The sequence below is a fragment of the Gymnoscopelus braueri genome, assembly GCF_963280865.1.
Source record: "Gymnoscopelus braueri genome assembly, chromosome: 14".
Taxonomy (NCBI): Eukaryota; Metazoa; Chordata; class Actinopteri; order Myctophiformes; family Myctophidae; genus Gymnoscopelus; species Gymnoscopelus braueri.
This window is the reverse complement of record NC_137619.1, coordinates 12956046-12974548: the sequence shown is the minus strand read 5'-3', so window position 1 is coordinate 12974548 and position 18503 is coordinate 12956046. Positions and strand designations below refer to the sequence as shown.

Below are 18503 nucleotides of genomic sequence, written 5' to 3'. Positions count from 1 at the left end.
ATTTACAGTATTTGTGTTAAAGTGCTGAAGATGAAAACATATAAAAGCAAGAAAAACAAGCAACAAGGTGAAAACTAACAATGAAAAAAACAAGGCAATTATAATGAAGATGAAAACGAAACACAATCCAACACAACTTTCAATTTAAGAACAACAAAAACAAAAGAATAAATAACACAAACAAGAATTCAATCAATTAAAAGCAAGTTAATTTTGACTTGATAGCAACATAAGTTTTTCAGAAAACTCTTAGGATTTAGAACGGCGGTTTTCAAAAATACCAGATATACAAGCTCACTGCCAGCTTGTATATCTGCTATTTTTTTAACTCTGGTCTGTATAGCAACAGGTACAGTATGTTGCAGTATACCAAGGGTCCCCAAACTTTAAAAGCCACGACCCCCCAAAATAATCATATTTGAACTACAAGCTCACTGCGAGGCGTCGTGAGCTTGTAGATCGGCTATTTTCACAATGTTTGCCTCTTTCTGATATTTGACAATTTGGTCAAATTGGTATTAAAAAGGTCTTAAAAGTAATTAAATTGTAACTTTAGAAATGTGCAGATACCCTGTATACACTTATACTGTGTGTTGGTTTGTTTACTGTTGAGTGAGAAAACAATGTTGCACATTAATCTAATCATCTGGGGGACCCCCCCAAAATAATTTGGGGACCCCCAGTTTGGGAACCACTGTGTTGCGGTATACAGTAGTAATGACTGTGTCCACTGTTTGTGTGTTTCCACAGGATTGGTCTTTTGCTCCTGGACCAGCCTCTGGACAGGGAGACCACTGACCAGTATCGTCTTATTGTCACCGCCAGTGACGGATACCCAGGAGGGGTGAGACCCACACACACTGTCCTTTACCCGTCCTGTCCTATGTTTCTCCCCCCAACAATGTCCCTAAAGGAGACTCTATCTTGCTCTATCTTGCCCTCATTTAGTATTCCAGGATCTACGATTGATTTATTGATTGATATCTTTATTGATCATGAAATAAAACATAATGTCACATGTAACATACATCTGAGCCACCATAATCAAAAGGATAACGCAAAAAAAGCTTACAGCTTGTTTCCAATGTGGTCCTTACTACATACTGCGGTGCGTGTATGTGAGTGTATGAAATGTATAGCGTTCATGATGTGCTAATGTGTCCCTGGGCACATATGAAGAAGTCTCTGAGTGGATGTGTGGGTGTAAATACATTATACCATCTACAATATTGACACAAAAGTCCTAAAAAATCTAATCAAATACTATACTGTATCCTCAAAAAATATTTTCACTGAAACAAATCTCAGGAACCACAATGCCTACTATCTACCCAGTTCCCCATTTAGAAACGGCTTCCAGTGCCGCTGAGCCAACTCAAAATGAATATGTACACGGCTGATCCTCCAGAGTGTGGTTAATCCAACAAGCATCCACAGAGAACATTTTGAACAGAAACACCAAACAAGCTTTCCCCACAAGAAACTGCATACTGTTATGTATTTAACTAAGTCTGTCCAGAAGCAGGGACAAAGGGTGGGATATCAAAACGCAGAGGCATGGATTTGATCATAATTCCCACCCCCTGCACCCCCAGCAAATGCAACTCTAGGCAGCTTCATGAATGGTCCACTGTAGTGTAACGAAACCGTTCTCAATGCCCACATTATGGCTCTTTTGGACTACAGGAACAGTGAACACGCCGTGCCGTGAAATATATTTCACAGGATGTGGGTTTAACCCATTAAGACATGGAACGCATCTGTGTCACTTTTTTTATTTGAGCTAAAAAGCCTTATTTTACACTTTGGCTATTAAAAAATAGCAGATATACAAGCTCATTGTGCGGCACCGAGTGCCGCGCTATGAGCTTGTAGATCTGCTATTTTTGAAAGGTCGTGAAAATGTGTGAAAATCTTTGAATACATATTATTTTAAAGCGAACACTTTTAACTCAAATCTTTGCTTCTGGGGGTCCCTGGAACAAAATGTTTTGAGATAGGGGTCCGTGGCCAAATACATATCATTTTGGGGGTCATTATGAAAACGTTTGAGCACCACTGATATAGAAACATACGTTTTTCAGAATACTGTTGGGATTTAGAAGACATTTGTAGAATCGGCCTCAGGTCTTAAAGGGTTAATTCCGTGCACTGCGGCTCGGTTTCAGATACGGTTCTCAGAACCAAATTTAGGTCCCGCTAAGGTGGTGGTGCGTACGTTCCGGAAGCCCAGAATTCAGAACTCGTAATTTAAAGAAGTGAAAATAGCCGAACTGCAAGCTCTGCTTTTTTTTACGAGTTTGTTTGCTTATTACTTTCTTCTCCGTTCAGGTATGGTTGTGGTTTTAATGGAAATCATAGAGTGTACTGTAGGATGGCATCCCAAGCACCCCAAGTGTTTTGTGTGTTTACATTCACAGGGGCCTGTCTCTTGTGATTTAGTCTGCACACACACACACACACACACACACACACACACACACACACACACACACACACACACACACACACACACACACACACACACACACACACACACACACACACTCGCGCGCGCAAGCACTTAGTGTTAACAGATGCAGCACCCTCTAGGTGCTGTGGTACTCGGTGTCAGTGTGTGCGCCGGTGAGAGAGAAGAAGGCAATCAGCATCAGTGGTAGTGACAGCTCATCAGCTAATGTTCATTACCTCTCACACACAACATGTTAAAGAGACCTCCAACCTCCCGACCCCCCCACGCACACACGCACGCACACACGCACACACGCACACACGCACACACACACACCTACCTCCAACATTCCACACACACAGCTGGATGGGAGACTGGGCCGGCCCGGGTCAGGTCTGATTAAATTAGGACGGTTTATATGATTATCAGCTGTACCTGCCAGGAGATGGAGGGGGCCAGCATTCATGTTCTGTGTGTGTGTGTGTGTGTGTGTGTGTGTGTGTGTGTGTGTGTGTGTGTGTGTGTGTGTGTGTGTGTGTGTGTGTGTGTGTGTGTGTGTGTGTGTGTGTGTGTGTGTGTGTGTGTGTGTGTGTGTGTGTGTGTGTGTGTGTGTGTGTGTGTGTGTGTGTATATTCTCATGCACACTTACAGTGCATGCATGCATGTGCGCCTGAGTGAGTTCACTTGAGCGTGCATGTTGTGTTGGGGTTTTAAAAGTGCCATATCAGCCAACAACTCCTGGCTTCTGTTATTGCAGGAGCCCTACAGATCCCTGGGGTGGGGAGTACACACAGGAGGAACTATAGTTCCCTGGGGTGGGGAGTACACACAGTAAATGTGCTCAGTTACTGGCGGTCAAAGAGGTCAACGAAAATAACAGAATGAAAGTCTTAACCTCACCACAATGAGGTGACCGCACGGCCAGGAAGACTGTCTGACCTTAATGTTGATAGAAGGGATTGTAGTGACCAGCGCTTTTCACCTGTGTGTGTGTGTGCGTGCGTGTGTTCAGGACGTGTTCGTCCCACACATCTTGTCACCGCAGGACATTATTAGCTGACCCCTGTGGGCTAAAGGTCACCACCATGAGGAACTGCGGTCACAATGGGAACAGAGCGGTCTGGCATTTTGGAGGGTGTGTGTCTGTCTGTTATTCCTATACTTGTGAGGGCCAAATGTCCCCACAATTTAAGAACGTTTGACTTTGACCTAAAAATACATACAAGAAATAGTAGCATTTAGAAAATAGACATTTTAAGGACAATTTTGGTAGATCTGCTATTTTACAAAAATCGTGTTTTTTTTTGTTGCAAATTATATATATATATTTATTTAAAGCAAACATTTGTAAAATATTTTGTCCCAGGGACCTCCAGAAGCTAAGATTTGAGTTCGCTTTAAAAGTATTTTTTCAAAAATAGCAGATCTACAAGCTTGCTATGAGCTTGTATATCTGCTATTTTCTCATAGCCAAATAAATCTAAAATGAAACTGATGCGTTCCCGGTCATAATGGGTTAAAACTAGATTGGTGGAGTTGAGGGATGTTTTTTTAGACGGGGAGCGACACTATCGATGCCTGTGTTCTGGCTTGGGTCAGCATGGGGTCGCACTGCGCTTCTCATGTGAATACACAGACCAGGGCAGGAATGTCATGGAGGCCATGAAGGCCATGGCCGCCGTTTGCCCATCATTTTGGCCTTATGCCCCTCAAAAAATAAGGCAGTGGTTCTCAAACGAGACAGGCTCCTGCGCGTGTGATTGAAACAAGCACGAACGCGACACTTTTACGGGGGTTTGTGCCTAGCTTGACGCTCCGCCTGTCAGACTATACCAAGCCCCCCAAAGCCACGGTAGAACAGTGAAGCGTCCGTCGCCTGGTGGTCAAATCCGAGAATGCAATACTTCCGCATTTAAAACGCCACTGTGTATGCTTCTACCGTTCGAAACCCTAGTGTGCCTGCTCGGTGCTCAAGACTTCCGCATTTGGGCACCAAATGCGGAAAAAAAGGTACTTCCGTAGCCTGGTAAACCCTCCCTCCAGAAATCTCATTTGTATTTTATTTCAGGAGTGAGTCTGGCATGAAGGCTTGTATGGGCGTTTCTAGTGCATTACCAAATAACCGAGCCAATCAGCGTCCTCGCTCATTGTTTTGTGATTGACAGCGGGGGTAGGCCAATCAGGTGGAACCCGAGTGGTTCACACGTCATTAATCAATACACCTTTCATACAAGCTGCTCATTAACATCAAAGACAAACCAATTACTCCTGGTGATAATCACTGCAGCCTAAAGTGGCTTAATTGGACATCAAAGGGCCACTTGGACATCAAAGCTACATTACTCCCGCCCAGCTCCAGCCCACAGCCAAATTGCCCATATAGGTCTGCAGGCCAGACTCACTCCTGAAATAAAATACAAATGAGATTTCTGGAGGGAGGGTTTACCAGGCTAGTACTTCCGGGTGCTTTCAAACACCAGTGAGCAACTTTCATTGAAATGAATAGCTGGGGGCCGTCTGCCCTGTAGATATATTATAACTCTATGGACTATACCCACGCTTTCCTACCTGCCCGCTTGGCCTCTCATTGAAAATGAATTACTCTTAGGCGCGTCATTCACTTCGCTGTCTGAAAAGCCCATTAGACTTGCAATTAGGAAAAAAGATTCAGATTAGGATCGGCCATTTAGAATGTACAGTTTCCAATAATAATGACAATCATAACATTGTGATGTCCTCACAAGCATTGTGTACCCGTACTGTATATACATGTGTGTGCGACTGCGTGTATGTTGGTGGGGTGATGTGCAGTGGTGGAAAGTAACCAAGTACATTTACTTAAGTACTGTACTTAAGTACAATTTTGAGGTATTTGTACTTTACTTGAGTATGTCCAATTTCCAGTACTTTTACTTCTACTCCACTACATCTCAGAGGCAAATATTGTACTTTTACTCCACTACAATTATTTGAAAACTTTAGTTACTAGTTACTTTTTTAGATATAAATTATGATATTATGAAACATACATTAACCACCTTTAGCCCTATTTTATACAAAGGCTATTTGAAAATAGCCGATCTACAAGCTCACAACGCGTCGCTTTGCGACGCGTTGTGAGCTTGTAGATCTGCTATTTTCAAACATTTAGTACTTTTACTTTTGATACTTTAAGTACATTTTGATGCCAATACTTTTGTACTTTTACTCAAGTAAATTTTGAATTCTGGACTTTTACTTGTATCAGAGTATTTTTATATTGCAGTATTGATACTTTTACTTAAGTAAAGAATTTGAGTACTTTTTCCATCACTGGTGATGTGGCACTCATGCAGAGAGACGGAGAGGGAGAGAGAGAGGCATGATATGTAATTAGAACAGAACTTCTGTAACCATGGGAACTTGACAAGTGGAGGGGAGCAGCCCTCCCTCCCTCACCCCCCTCCCTCCTTCCCTCCCTGTACTAATCCTCTTTGAATACACACGCACGCACCCACACACACCCACACGCACCCACACGCACACGCACACACACACACACACACAAACAGAATGGAATTTTGTGTTTTCGTCATCACGCTCGGATGAGCAGTCACATGTCAGCTGTTGGTAGCGCGTGAAATGAATGCGTCTCCTCTGTGTCTCCGGCTGTGAGAGTTCTGCATGCGTTCTCGCCGCTGCGTTCGGCTGCCATGATGATGATATCGCTGCCAGGCTGCATGGCTCTGAGGCTAAACATTCACACGCCGTCAGATGCTGAATGATCCCCACTGTTCCCTCTCTCTCTGTCTATCTCTGTCTCTCGGTCTCTCTGTCTCTCTCTCTCTACAATTTACTATTAAGCATTTAGCACAGTGTTTCTCAAACTTATTTTGTGCCAAGGATCCCCACATTAATATGTATTTGGCTGCGGAACCGCATCTGAAAAAATATTTTGTGCCAGGGACCCCCAGAAGCAATTTTTATTTTTTATAAAAAAATGTCATCTTAAAAATAATGATGTGTATAGCCTATATATATTCACAGATGTTTTTTCAAATAACAGATAACCAAGATCCTAGCTTCAGTCTAAAAACGATATATTATCAAAGTAGCAATCTGTACATATAGGAAACTATAGGATCCCTGAAACAGCTGTTTAGATAACATGCTATCTAAATGACATCCTTAAACATTGTGGTCAAGAAAACAAAAAACAAACCTGATAACGAGTGACAAAGATTATGTCTGCATTGTAGCCAAATCCTGGTCAATCGCTATTCTCTCTCTCTCTCTCTCTCTCTGTCTCTCTCCCTCTCTCTCCGTCTCTCTGACGAGGCAACACATGATTAATAACAGCCTGTGGCTTCCAGCAGGGTTTGTCACTTGAAAGGCCTTGCATGTGCGAGAGCGTGCAGGCAGGCGAGGGCCGTGAGGAGGAGAGTTCACTTCACACAGAACCGTTGTCTCTTCTCCTCCACATGGTAAATAAATAATAGCAGCTCATTAATCAGCCTCAGACTGACGGTTGGCCTGTGCGTTGCAGAAGCAGTGGGATGCTGCTCACGTTGGGTAGGAGTGACCCGCACCGCAACCAGTGAGGACCTCATTGACCTTATTAGGGCAGGGAGGGGTTCCCGAACTTTTTCAGACCTCTCGAGACCCAAAAGATACATTTTTATATATATCATCTCTGTTTCAAAACTGTGACGCTGTAGTATGATCAAGTGTGGCGTTATTTTTTGAAAAAACACAAAAAGATGAAGATTCATGGAATTACATATTTATTTTTGAAAAAGAAAAGGAACTGTTTTGAAACGATAATAATCTATAAAAACGTTAAAAAAGGGGCACAGTGGCACAGTCGGTAGCGCTGTCGCCTCACAACTAGAAGGTCCTGGGTTCGATTCCCGCCGGGGACGCTGTGGGCGCTGGGGGGCGCGTCTTCTCCGCGCCATCAGCGCCCATACCCCAGGTGGGGTTGGCGAAAGGGCCTACTCTGTGTGGAGTTTGCATGTTCTCCCGCGTCTCCTAGGGTAGTTAATACCGTCACAAAAACATGTGGTAATCCTGGTCGCTATACCGCCTCCCCCATGACAGCCGGGGCGCCTGATGGAGGGAAAAGGAACTGGTTGGAATAACGTGTTCCTTCCATGCGCTACGTCCAACCGGGGAATCGCCCCCCCTGTCAGGTGACAAGTTGGTCAGTTGGCTCTCATGCATTGAAGGAGGCATCTGGGCTCTGGGCTCCCTAGGCTGGTGTGGGGAGTGTAGCGCCCAGGATCACTTAGATAATTGGCACCGGGTGAAAAAGGGTTACAAAATCGTGGGATAAAAAAAAATCTAAAAACGTGAATAACAAAACAAAAATAACATTACTTGCCTGCGACCCCAAAATGGGTCTCCCGACCCACTTTTTGGGAACCACTGCTTTACTGTAGGTCAGAACTCTTTACAAAATGAAACGCTGAAAGGTGCTCGCTCACATAGCTGCACACACATATCCTTCTGGCGTGTCCTAGTCCTCGTCCCATTCGGACCGAAAAGTTAAATCACCCCCCCCCCCCACCCCCCCCACCACACCACCAAATGAAAGAGGAGGGCGATGGGGAGATCAAGCCACGGACACCGGTTGCTGGCTGATGTCAGTCCATCCGTGAAAGAGCTGATTATGTAGCGTTTCAGAAGACGGAACAGAGGCGAGCGACAATGGCAAATCCCCCAGAGAAGACGAGGGGGGGCCGACATTGAAGGTGACATTAACTAGGTCATTTCCCCCCGCCGTTCTCCTCTGCAATGCCTCATCAGCCGAGGACGACTTCAAACGACCGAGCGAGCGTCTTGCGGGAGGTATTTATCTTGCATGGCGCGGAGGAGTGTCCTTTGGACATTTGCAACAACAACAAAAGGTTTTCCAAGAAATCTAATATGCAACATATTTTCAAAACACCCCCAGATACATAAATACCATATTGACTCTACTTGCTTGCTGAAATATCACCACATCAAATTCCTCATGTTATTTACTTCTAATAATTTAAAGACATTCCTGGAAGATTTGTATGGAATTATTTTTGATATATTTGAATACATATTAAGTCGATGGGTCGATTTTGATTTGATAAATCTTTTCATGTATCGGAGAATATAATTCTCCACCCGTTAACCATTTTAATGTTTTCATTTACATTTTAGTTACGCACAATAAAATGATCTAAAACAGGGGTGTCAAACTCCTTTTAGATCAAATGTGACTTTGTGGATTAACGTTCCTCTGTGTGCACGCATGCTAGCCTGGTAAACCCTCCCTCCAGAAATCTCATTTGTATTTTATTTCATCAAATGGAAATGAGAATTCCGGAGGGAGGGGCTTTACCAGGCTACACGCATGCAGCACCAGCCAGTGAATCAAGCAAAAACAGTGAAGACATGAATAACAACACAGAGATTTAGAAAACAAATCAACTAAAAGCAAGAGTAAAGAAATAAGTCTTGAGCTATGTGCTTTAAAGCTATCCACAGAGGGTGCCTGTCTTAGGTGTAATGGAGTTGATTCCAAGCCATCGGCCCGTAGAAGCAGAATGCTGCTTCACCGTGTTTTTTCATATGACATTTTAGGCACTTCGAGTAGGCCAGTACTAGAAGACCTGAGGGGGCGGTTTGGAACGTATCTAGGCAGGCAGTCATACTGACTGACCAGACCATTGAGAGCTTTATAAACAAGTAAAAAAAAAAAAAAAATCAACCATTTGTACACACTCAGAGTTACACACCCGTAAGGGGCTATTTGGAACCCCCTCAAGGAACCATGAGGGTCCCTGGACCCCAATTTTAGACCCACTGGTGTAGCAAAGTGTTTCCAGTGAGCCAATATGCACAATATCAGCACCCTGACTCTGTTTGACCAGAATGGAACTGAGCCTTCATTAGTATCATTGGCAACACCTTCACAATATGGCTGTTTTGCATAGAGCCTATTCTTTCTTTTTGTCCCCGCAAAAGAACAAGCCCTCGGGCCCCCATGGCCTAGTGTTTAAAGCGCATTCCAGATATAGGCTCTAATGCACCCTGACAGCGAGTCGCAGGTTTGATTCCCGAGCCCGGCGACCTTTGCTGCATGTCATTCCCTGTCTCTCTCTACCTGTTTCCTGTCACTCTTCACTGTACTATCCAATAAAGGCAGAAAAGCCTTTCTAACTTTTTGTGGGTTTTTTTTCCGTAAATGAACGCCCTATAGCGTCACACACAAGTAGCAGATCCGCAAGCTCGAAACCCGGCGTGAAACGACATTTTGAGCGTGTAGATCTGCAACTTTTGCTACTTTTGAATTTGAATCCTGATTTTTTTTTGGACATATTAGGTTTCCAGCCGACAGGGACGATATAATACTATAAAAGAGTGAACTCTGGCACTGCTCCCGGCGTAAATCACTATCCCCTGGTCTCCTCCCACAGCAGGCTTAATTGAGGGAGAGTTTGCAGAATACTAATAAACGGCTTCCATTTGGGACATGTGAACATTCCTCTCCCTGCATCTGCCAGTGTTTCATGCCTGTGTGCAATGTGAGATCTATTGGTGGTCAAACCCCCTGAGGAGAAAATATGGATTAGGGCATTTCCACCCACAACAGAGTCTCTCTTTCTGAGTGAGAGTGTATAAAAATGCTAATAGACGGCTTAAATAATTTTTGGGGAAAGTGAAGAATTGGCTTCCTCACTCCCTTCGTAATGCTAATGGTCAATGCCCACGTGCAAGTTCAGATCGATTGGTCGAAGGACACACATTTTATAGTAATAGGATAGTAGGATAATCAGAAGCCTGGTGGTCTACAAATGCACTGAACAAAGGTAGGATATGTACATCCCCATAGTTCTTAAGACCGGGAATGTGTCTGTGTCATTATTACATTTCTTTGGCAATTCAAAAATAGCAGATATACAAGCTCATAGCACTGTGCCGCGCTATGAGCTTGTAGATCTGCTATTTTTTTAAGTTTGTTCAAATTTGTGCAAATCTTTGAATATATATATATTGTTTTAAGTATTAGGATTTAGAAACAACATGTTTTAATCGGCCTCAGGTCTTAATGGGTTAAACAGGATGCTGGACCCAAAAATAATCAAGTGAAGACAAAGGGAATGTCTACACACGATAAACTGCTCTCCCGTCTTTTTGTATTTATCTAACCAAAAGTGAACAACGTTTGGCCCATGTCAGGTTACAGGCGTATGGCTTTGGAACCCTTAAGTAGGTCAGAGTCAGTGGGTGTCATCACTCAATCAGTTAATGAACCAATAGGTAGGCTGCAGTTCTCTATGTAAGGTTCCCCTCCCAAAAAAGTACATCAATTAATACTTCTGAACAATAGGTTAAAAAAAAACAAAAAAACATATGAAATGCACTCTCACTACAAATGTACTGAAACATTTTGTTGTGAATATGACTGTTTGGCACAAAGTACCCACTGTTCATTTTGTAAAAGAAGAGGACACTTCTAATGCAAGCATTATGCAAGAGATATTTTGATCTTACCCAGATGAGAGAGAGAGTCGGGGGGGTGGAAATGTTCTTCTAAGTACTGCTGTGCCGTTCATTAAAGCCCCTCACTTCTTCTGTAGCGATGCTTCTTGGCCTCACACTTGGCGATTAATCACTGTATCCAACATCTGAAACTCGGGGAATAGTTTCGTCCAAATGAAATCCATCATTCCACGGGATTTCCTCAGTCAAGGTGGTCGTGGCAAAAGGTTGAGCAGCCTCAAGAGCGCTGGGGGCAATTGGTAACGGAGTGCGCAATGAATTGCCCACAGCCTACCCAACATGCATAAAACAATTATAAGTAATAAGGGCACCGAGGAGGGCAAAAGTCAGAAGAACTGGTGCACCGTACCTGTGAGTACCGGCCCACTTCAACAACTGTCTTGCATGGTAACATTAAACACATTCCGTTGCTGTCTGGCAGAAACCTAGTATGTCTAAACCTGTTACTTTTGACCCATTAAAACCAGGAAAGCATCTGTCATTTTAGATTTTAGGATTGGCTATTCAAAAATAGCAGATGTACAAGCTCACAAGCGTGTATATCTGTCCCTTCCTGGAACAAAACCGTTTCAGAAGGGGGTCCCCAGCCAAATATATATATCCATTTGGGGGTCCTTGGCACAAACAAGTTTGAGAACTACTGATTTAGAGGGCATTTGTAATATCGGCCTCAGGTCTTAATAGGTTAAGGAAATGCAATAAAAAAAAGAACCAATGTTTAGTTATGTAGTTATTATTTTGTCACAAGCTCTTGTTAATACTTTTCATTGGTTCAATATTTATAAAATTCACAGACACACTTAAAGTAATACTAGGTAACGTTTTCAAAAAAACTAAAGTTAAATTGTATATCTTTTGTGAGTGGCAAAAGTTTCACAACACCCACTCCATGAATTTCACCCCCGGAGGCCTTTTATTTATATATTTTCTATTGAACGGTGTCGGGGGGGACTTTCCCGGGAAAATGACGTCATCTGGCCGGAAAACGGAGGCGGAAATGCACTGGTTTCCTGTTTGGCCAGGAACTACCGCAACGGTTTCCTGTTTGGCCAGGAACTACCGCGCTAATAACAAAAAGGAACCTCACGCTGATTTTAAGAGAATGTAGGATTGGAAGATCGAAAAAGAACAGAAAAAGAAAGCACAGCTCATGGTAACTAATGCTCCACTGGCTAAGAGAAACGATCCGCAGATAGTATAAAACAACTAAAAGAACGCTTTTTGAAACGCTTCCGGCTTCCGGTGAAAACAAATGGAATTCTGGGTAATCGAGGACTACGGAAATTGTATGCAGTGACGGTAGTGACCAGCAGAGGTTGCTAAAAATCGTTATTTGTGAATCTGCATTGTACAACTTTAACTACTTTCACTTTTACTTTCAATGTTTTTCAAAAGGTCACGATGCATGAAAAAAAAGAAATCTTTGTAAAAATCTCCTTCAAGGTCCCTGATTCTCTCTCTGTCTTAACCCATTAAGACGTGAGGCCGATTAAAAAAATGTCTTCTAAATCCTAACAGTTTTCTGAAAAACGTATTATATATCGTCTCTGTTGGGTGGAAACCTCCATTACATCCAAAACTGTTACTTTTCAGGATTCAAATTCAAAAATAGCAAAGCGCCGTGTTTCAAGCTTGTGGATCTGCTATACTTTTGATGTGACGCTGTAGTATGATCAAGTAGGGCGTTAATTTACGAAAAATCACCAAAGGTTAAAATTTGGAGATAAGAGTTTTCAGTTTGACAGCAACGATATGTTGTTAGCATGTAAGCAAAATCTAAATTGACGCAGATGCTTTCCCGGTTTTGATGGGTTAAGTCCAGCGCTGGCGCTAAGGGGGGGGGGGGGGAGGGGGGGGCGGCAGGTGCTTTCACTCACCGGATGATTACCTGCTGCCTCCACTGTTCTTTTTCATTTACCCCCCAAATCATTCCACGGGCCGCTAGTTTGACACCACTGATCTAAAAAACAAAAAGCATTTCTAATGATATTGCGTCCTTGAATTACACCTTCTGAACAGGGTTCTGGTGTACCTGTCCTGAAATAACTTGTTTGTTTCAATCGTTTGTTTTTTTCAGACTTCGACCACCACGGTGCTCATGGTGGTCACTGACGTGAATGATAATGACCCCACCTTTGACCCCACACGACCCACCAATCTGACCGTTGTAGAGGAGGAGGCAGGTGTGTTCGTGGGTCGAGTCACGGTGAGTAACACTTGTCACTTAATTTTTTTTTTTTCATTCAAACGGGTTGTTATGGCAATTTTGTACCGCCACTACTAGCGATGGGATTATATGATCAATGCCTATGCTTTTGCTATTAAAAGTGATTTAAAGTTTCACATTGAATTACCTGTAGATGCTCAGTTTAATCGTGATTACATTTCTTTTTAAAATAAAATAAACAAATGTTGAACTGAACATGCTATTTAGTAATACATCTGCCTTGCAGGCTTGGCCTGCCGCTTACAAACTTTGGAAGTAAATAAAAGCTACATGTTTAACCATCCAGGTTAAACATGTAGCTTTTATTTACTTCCAAAGTTAATACTATATACTCATTTGTATTTATTTATTTATTATTTATATTATGTAGTATCGGCTGCTACATTAGTGTATAAAGAATGTTGTGGACAAAACATAATCAAACCTCATTTGATGTTAAACATCCATAGTGTTGAGGAATTCTAGTACTGTATGTGTAAAAACTGTGAAACTGTGATTATTTCTCTCACTATATTCGCACCAAAACCCATAGTCTTCCCATCCCTAACCCACACACCTCCCTCCATACTTTACCCATTTAAACACAGATGTCTTTCTTCTTGTGAAGTCGTATTGAACGCCGACCGATTAACAATATTTCCGTTACCACGAGTGTCCAGTTCAAATCACGAGGCAGCAATTCCAGTGCAGTTGGTCTTCATTGGTTTACTTTTAATCTTAAAATTCAACTTATTTTCCTTTGATATCTATTGTTTCTTCACATTTACAATGTGCTAATACATAAATGAACTAAACTACATTGGGGCAGATTTGTCCCAAGCAGCAGCAGCAGCAGCCATCCCTGTTGACTGGCCCTGGTTCAGCTCTGCCGGGCAGCAAGACTTTTCTAATTACTGTCGTAGATTAATTGCGGTTGCTGTTTGACAGTGGATTAATCACAGAAGGATTCAGGCAGACATCCTGTGTGTGCATGCATATATGTGCCAGCTCAACGGGAGATGCATGGAACATTCTTTTCTTCTTACTGCCTTTTTGTAAGCTCAACAGAGGTAGACATGTTTGGCTTTTGTTAAGTGCTCTTTATAATTATTGTTGCCTAAATGAAAAAGCATATACAACATGTGTTTGCATCCATAGTGGGACTGGTATAACTATTCAGGCCAGGAGTCCCAAACCCAGCCTGGCCACTTTGCCAGCTGCCACAGATGGAGCATTCAGGCTGTGTGTCCACCAAAGCGTTTTCCCCCTGCTGAAAACACAAGGCGCTGTCCTGAAAACTCTTCCAAACAGCCAGAGTAGAAATATATACAAACTCTGGGTGCCCACATCAAAAAGGCAGAGGTTAATGTGCAGTGCAGAATAAACGCTCAGCTGCCTCGTCACGCAACTGGCGTTTCCAGTACAGCGTAAATGCACAGCGCTCCCATTGAACACTATTCAAAGCTTAAATTTCACTCAGGAACGAAACACCTGGGTGGACACGGCCCCTTAGAGAGCACTTTATCCCTTTAAGACCTGAGGCGATTCTTTTAAAAAAATCGAAATCCTAACAGTTTTTGGAAAAAAATCTAAAACAATTTTTTTTCACGATTTTTCAAAAATAGCAGATCTACAAGTTCATAGCGCGGCACTCGGTGCCGCGCTATGAGCTTGTATATCTGCTATTTTTGAATAGCCAAAGACATCTAAAGTGACACAGATGCGTTCCAGGTATTAATGGGTTATTTATGAAGAGCTTTTCGAAACAGGGTTACCAAGTAAACGTATACCAGGAAATAAACGGATAAAAGAGGCAATAAAAACAATGTCAAAGTGTTAATATAAAAGTAGGTTCTCAGAAGTGATGTAAAAGACGACACTGACTTTTGATAGCCTTTTGCTAGATCCTCAGGCAGGGCATTCCAGAGCCTGAGTGCCCGGACCGCAAAGGCAAGTTTTCGGAAGAACCAACGAAACGACTAGGGTCTAAGGGCTGCACTCACGCTCATACGGGACCAGCATATCTACAACGTCTGTCTTGCAGGGCAGTGAAATCTTTAAATAAATTCACCGGCAACCAGTGAAGAGAAGTTAACCACTTAACTCTTTCAGTGCCAAGAGTATTTTCATAAAGTACTCCCCCAGTGCCAGCAATTTGCGTTTTTTTTAATTTTTTAATTTTGTAATTTTTCATTCAAATAAATGATCTGATTGGGTTTTTAAACCCATAATACAGTTCTACCAGTAGAGAGCAACAAATCGACACATTGATGATCTCGCTGGCTCACTCGCCCCCTCCCAAACAGGCTCACGTCATATCCGGTCATAACCGGATGTTGACATTTTTGACAATCGTTGATCGGGCTAAATTACGATGTGATACACGACTACGATGACTGATCGTCACCCAGACCAAAGAGAGTAGACGCGGACCTCTCCGTTTGTTTTTTATACCGTGTGAAAAACCGTGACTTTCCATATTCTGGCCGAAAATGATCGCGGGAAAAAAATTAGAACCGGAAACGGAATCTGCGTCATGAAACCGGAACCCAATGAGTCTGAAGGAGTCAGGAAGCGAAAGTGATCATGAAAAATAAACAGCATAGCGCGACCACAGTCAAAAGTAAAAACTCGGGATTTCTCGTGCTGGCACTGAGGGTACTCGGGAAAAACTCGGGATATCTCGGGGCGTGGCACTGAGAGAGTTAATATGTTAGGAGTAAAACAATATATGATTTTCATGACAGTTGAAGACCTTCAAACGATGCAGATTACATTAATATGCTCTTTGTGCTATATGTATATCCTCCCCATTTTCTGATCTATGCTCTGAATTTCTCAATCATGCACCCTTTCGGGCGTAACAGTCAACAGCAGCACACACACATAATAAGACATACAGTAAACAGTGTCTTTTTTTCCTCTCTTCCATTCATGCAATCTTTCATCTTTGATCCCCCTCCTTTTTCTTTGTTTCTTAAAGTCCCCCTCCAGTCAAAAATGTGTTTTTTCTACAGTTCCACATCTTGGAGACATGGTGACTCTGACTATTCAGTGTATGTTCAAACCTTAACACCAGAGCAGCCGTTATACTGTATCACATTTACATTCTTCCACTGGATGTGGGAGCTTCTCTGCACTTCCTCAAAAATCTGCGCCGGCTGTATGATGTCACCAATCCCACGAACACATCTGTCTTGGTCCAACGTGCCACTTTGCTTTGAGCAGTATAGTGGTGGTGGGCGAGACACAACGAGGTCATTAGCATATTATTTGAATATTCATAGATCCAGAATGTCTAAATCTGTGGTTCTCAAAGTGGAGTCTTTTTAAAGTAAACCAATGTAGACCAATAGCACTGGAATTGCTGCCTGGTGATTCTTCTTCTCAACCACGTTTTCCTAGGTTTCTCTCGACGTTTTACTTATCCCTGTTAAAAGTTTTTCCTTCTTTTCTCTGAAAAACGATTTATTTGCCGTGCCATGCTCCCTAGACTCGAGGGAGCATGTGGATGTGCACAGCATTGTTGGGTATGCATCCTCTGGGCAAGGGCATAGATAGAGGATGAACCCTACTTGATTTTGGTGACCCTATGGCCTGTCCCCTAGCGCCACCCGTGGGCCAAATGTTTCCACTTTGAAGGCACTTCTTTTTTTCTTTTTTACCTTTGTATTTTGTTCTTTCTTCCGCCCGGAAGGCAAGGCTCTAAGGTTACTCAAAGTTCAAACTACTTTGCTCTGTTTGGTTGTCGGAGTAGCACAACCTCTTGAGGCCTTTTAGGTTTTATTTTTGTTTTATTTCTTATTTTTTTCTGAAATATATAGCTAGCATCTCCAAGCTGGATCCCAGTGAATTTTAATGCCGTTGCTTTACTCCGGCCTATCCTTGAAATGCTTCTTATACGCAACATGTACATGTATATTACGGAATGTGTCTTGTTAATTACCCACCGGAAAAATAATCAATGCAATCCATGCCATTGTTAATGGGACCATTTTTTTTCCTGGATGGAGTGAAAAGTAGAAAAGTGGAAATTCTCACTTTTGCGCTTGGATGCCCTTCAGCTGTGTCTGGGAAACTATTGACGTTTTTTGGTTTGTTTATGTTCCTTGAGAAATGCATTCTGGGAATGAAAATTTACATTAAATTGAGAGTTCTTTGAAAAGTAGAGCAGTTTGTTTGCCCTATATAGTCCTAAACAGTTACTTGTCTTGAGGGATATGTTGTCTGCTGTCAGTAGATATATTTACAACTACAGCCAACAAAATACCAAAACAAAATGGACATTTTGCAAACATTTTCCTTCACTGAGCAACTTAAATATTTTTTTTGTTTTCCCCAAATAAGAATAGCATGTTAAAGTTGTGTAAACAACTTAGTTGTTGTTTAAAAAGATCATTCTAAAGTCACAAAACTAATTTAATCTGAATTTGAATTTGAATCTCTTTCTCTCTAATTTGACGGCTGTAGATAGTATGATTATGTGTTCACAAAACTAAAATAAAAAACCCTCAAAAGATTCATGTATTGTTTACATCAGGGGTTCCCAAAGTTGGGGTCGCGACCCCACTTGGGGTCGCGGGAGACTGATGGTGGGGTCGCAAAATTATTTTGGGTCATAAAAAAAAAAAAAAAAAAATCAACAGAATGGATGAAATACAACCTAAATGATTACAAATAATACATTTCAAATGCGCACCGAACGTGCAAGTTTATGTGCATAAATTACCTCCAGGTTTAGGTGGGGTCGCGAGTCAATGGCCGCCTTATTTTGGGGTCGCGGGCTGAAAAGTTTGGGAACCCATGGTTTACATGACTATGCCTCTCGATTTAGTGTAAATTGATTTCAATCCGGTGTTGTTGCCACTGTAAGGTCAGAACTTTAAACTTTATCTGTGAAGCATGTTTAAAACAACCGTGGTTGTACTAAAGTGCTGTGCATTCAAAGCAGCAGAAAAGAGGCAAACAAAGCACAACGGAAAGCATTTACAGGCATTTAGGCAAAAAAAAAAAACTGGTTACAGCGACGGCCAGGGTCAATTGGAGGATTTAAAAACATCTACAGTACTGACTGGGCCAATCTAATATGGAGGGGTAAGCTATTCCAGAGCCTGGGGCCAGCCACGGCAAAGGCTCGAACCGATCACCCCTGTCTTATTTTTCGCCTACATCTCGGGAACGAGCAGCAGTAGCTGCTCAGCCGACCTCAGAGATGGAGTTGGAGTCTGGCGATGTACGAGGTCGGCAAGATAGGTTGGAGCCAGCCCACGGAGAGCTTTATAAACAAATAATACAAGTTTAAAAAATCAATTCTAAAACAAAACA

At 42.4% G+C, this 18503-nt stretch overlaps 1 protein-coding gene across 1 annotated transcript in view; it reads left to right on the top strand.

Annotated features, from left to right (window-relative positions):
* The window catches only part of LOC308099801 (protocadherin-15-like), a gene marked incomplete at its 3' end in the record, with an annotated part of 359052 nt that overhangs the window by 223676 nt on the left and 116873 nt on the right, over window positions 1-18503 (top strand). The window contains exons 18-19 of the mRNA XM_080448598.1: window positions 751-844; window positions 13050-13178. Of these exons, the coding sequence (XP_080304724.1) occupies window positions 751-844; window positions 13050-13178 (223 nt within the window). The remainder of the gene's footprint in view (window positions 1-750; window positions 845-13049; window positions 13179-18503) is intronic.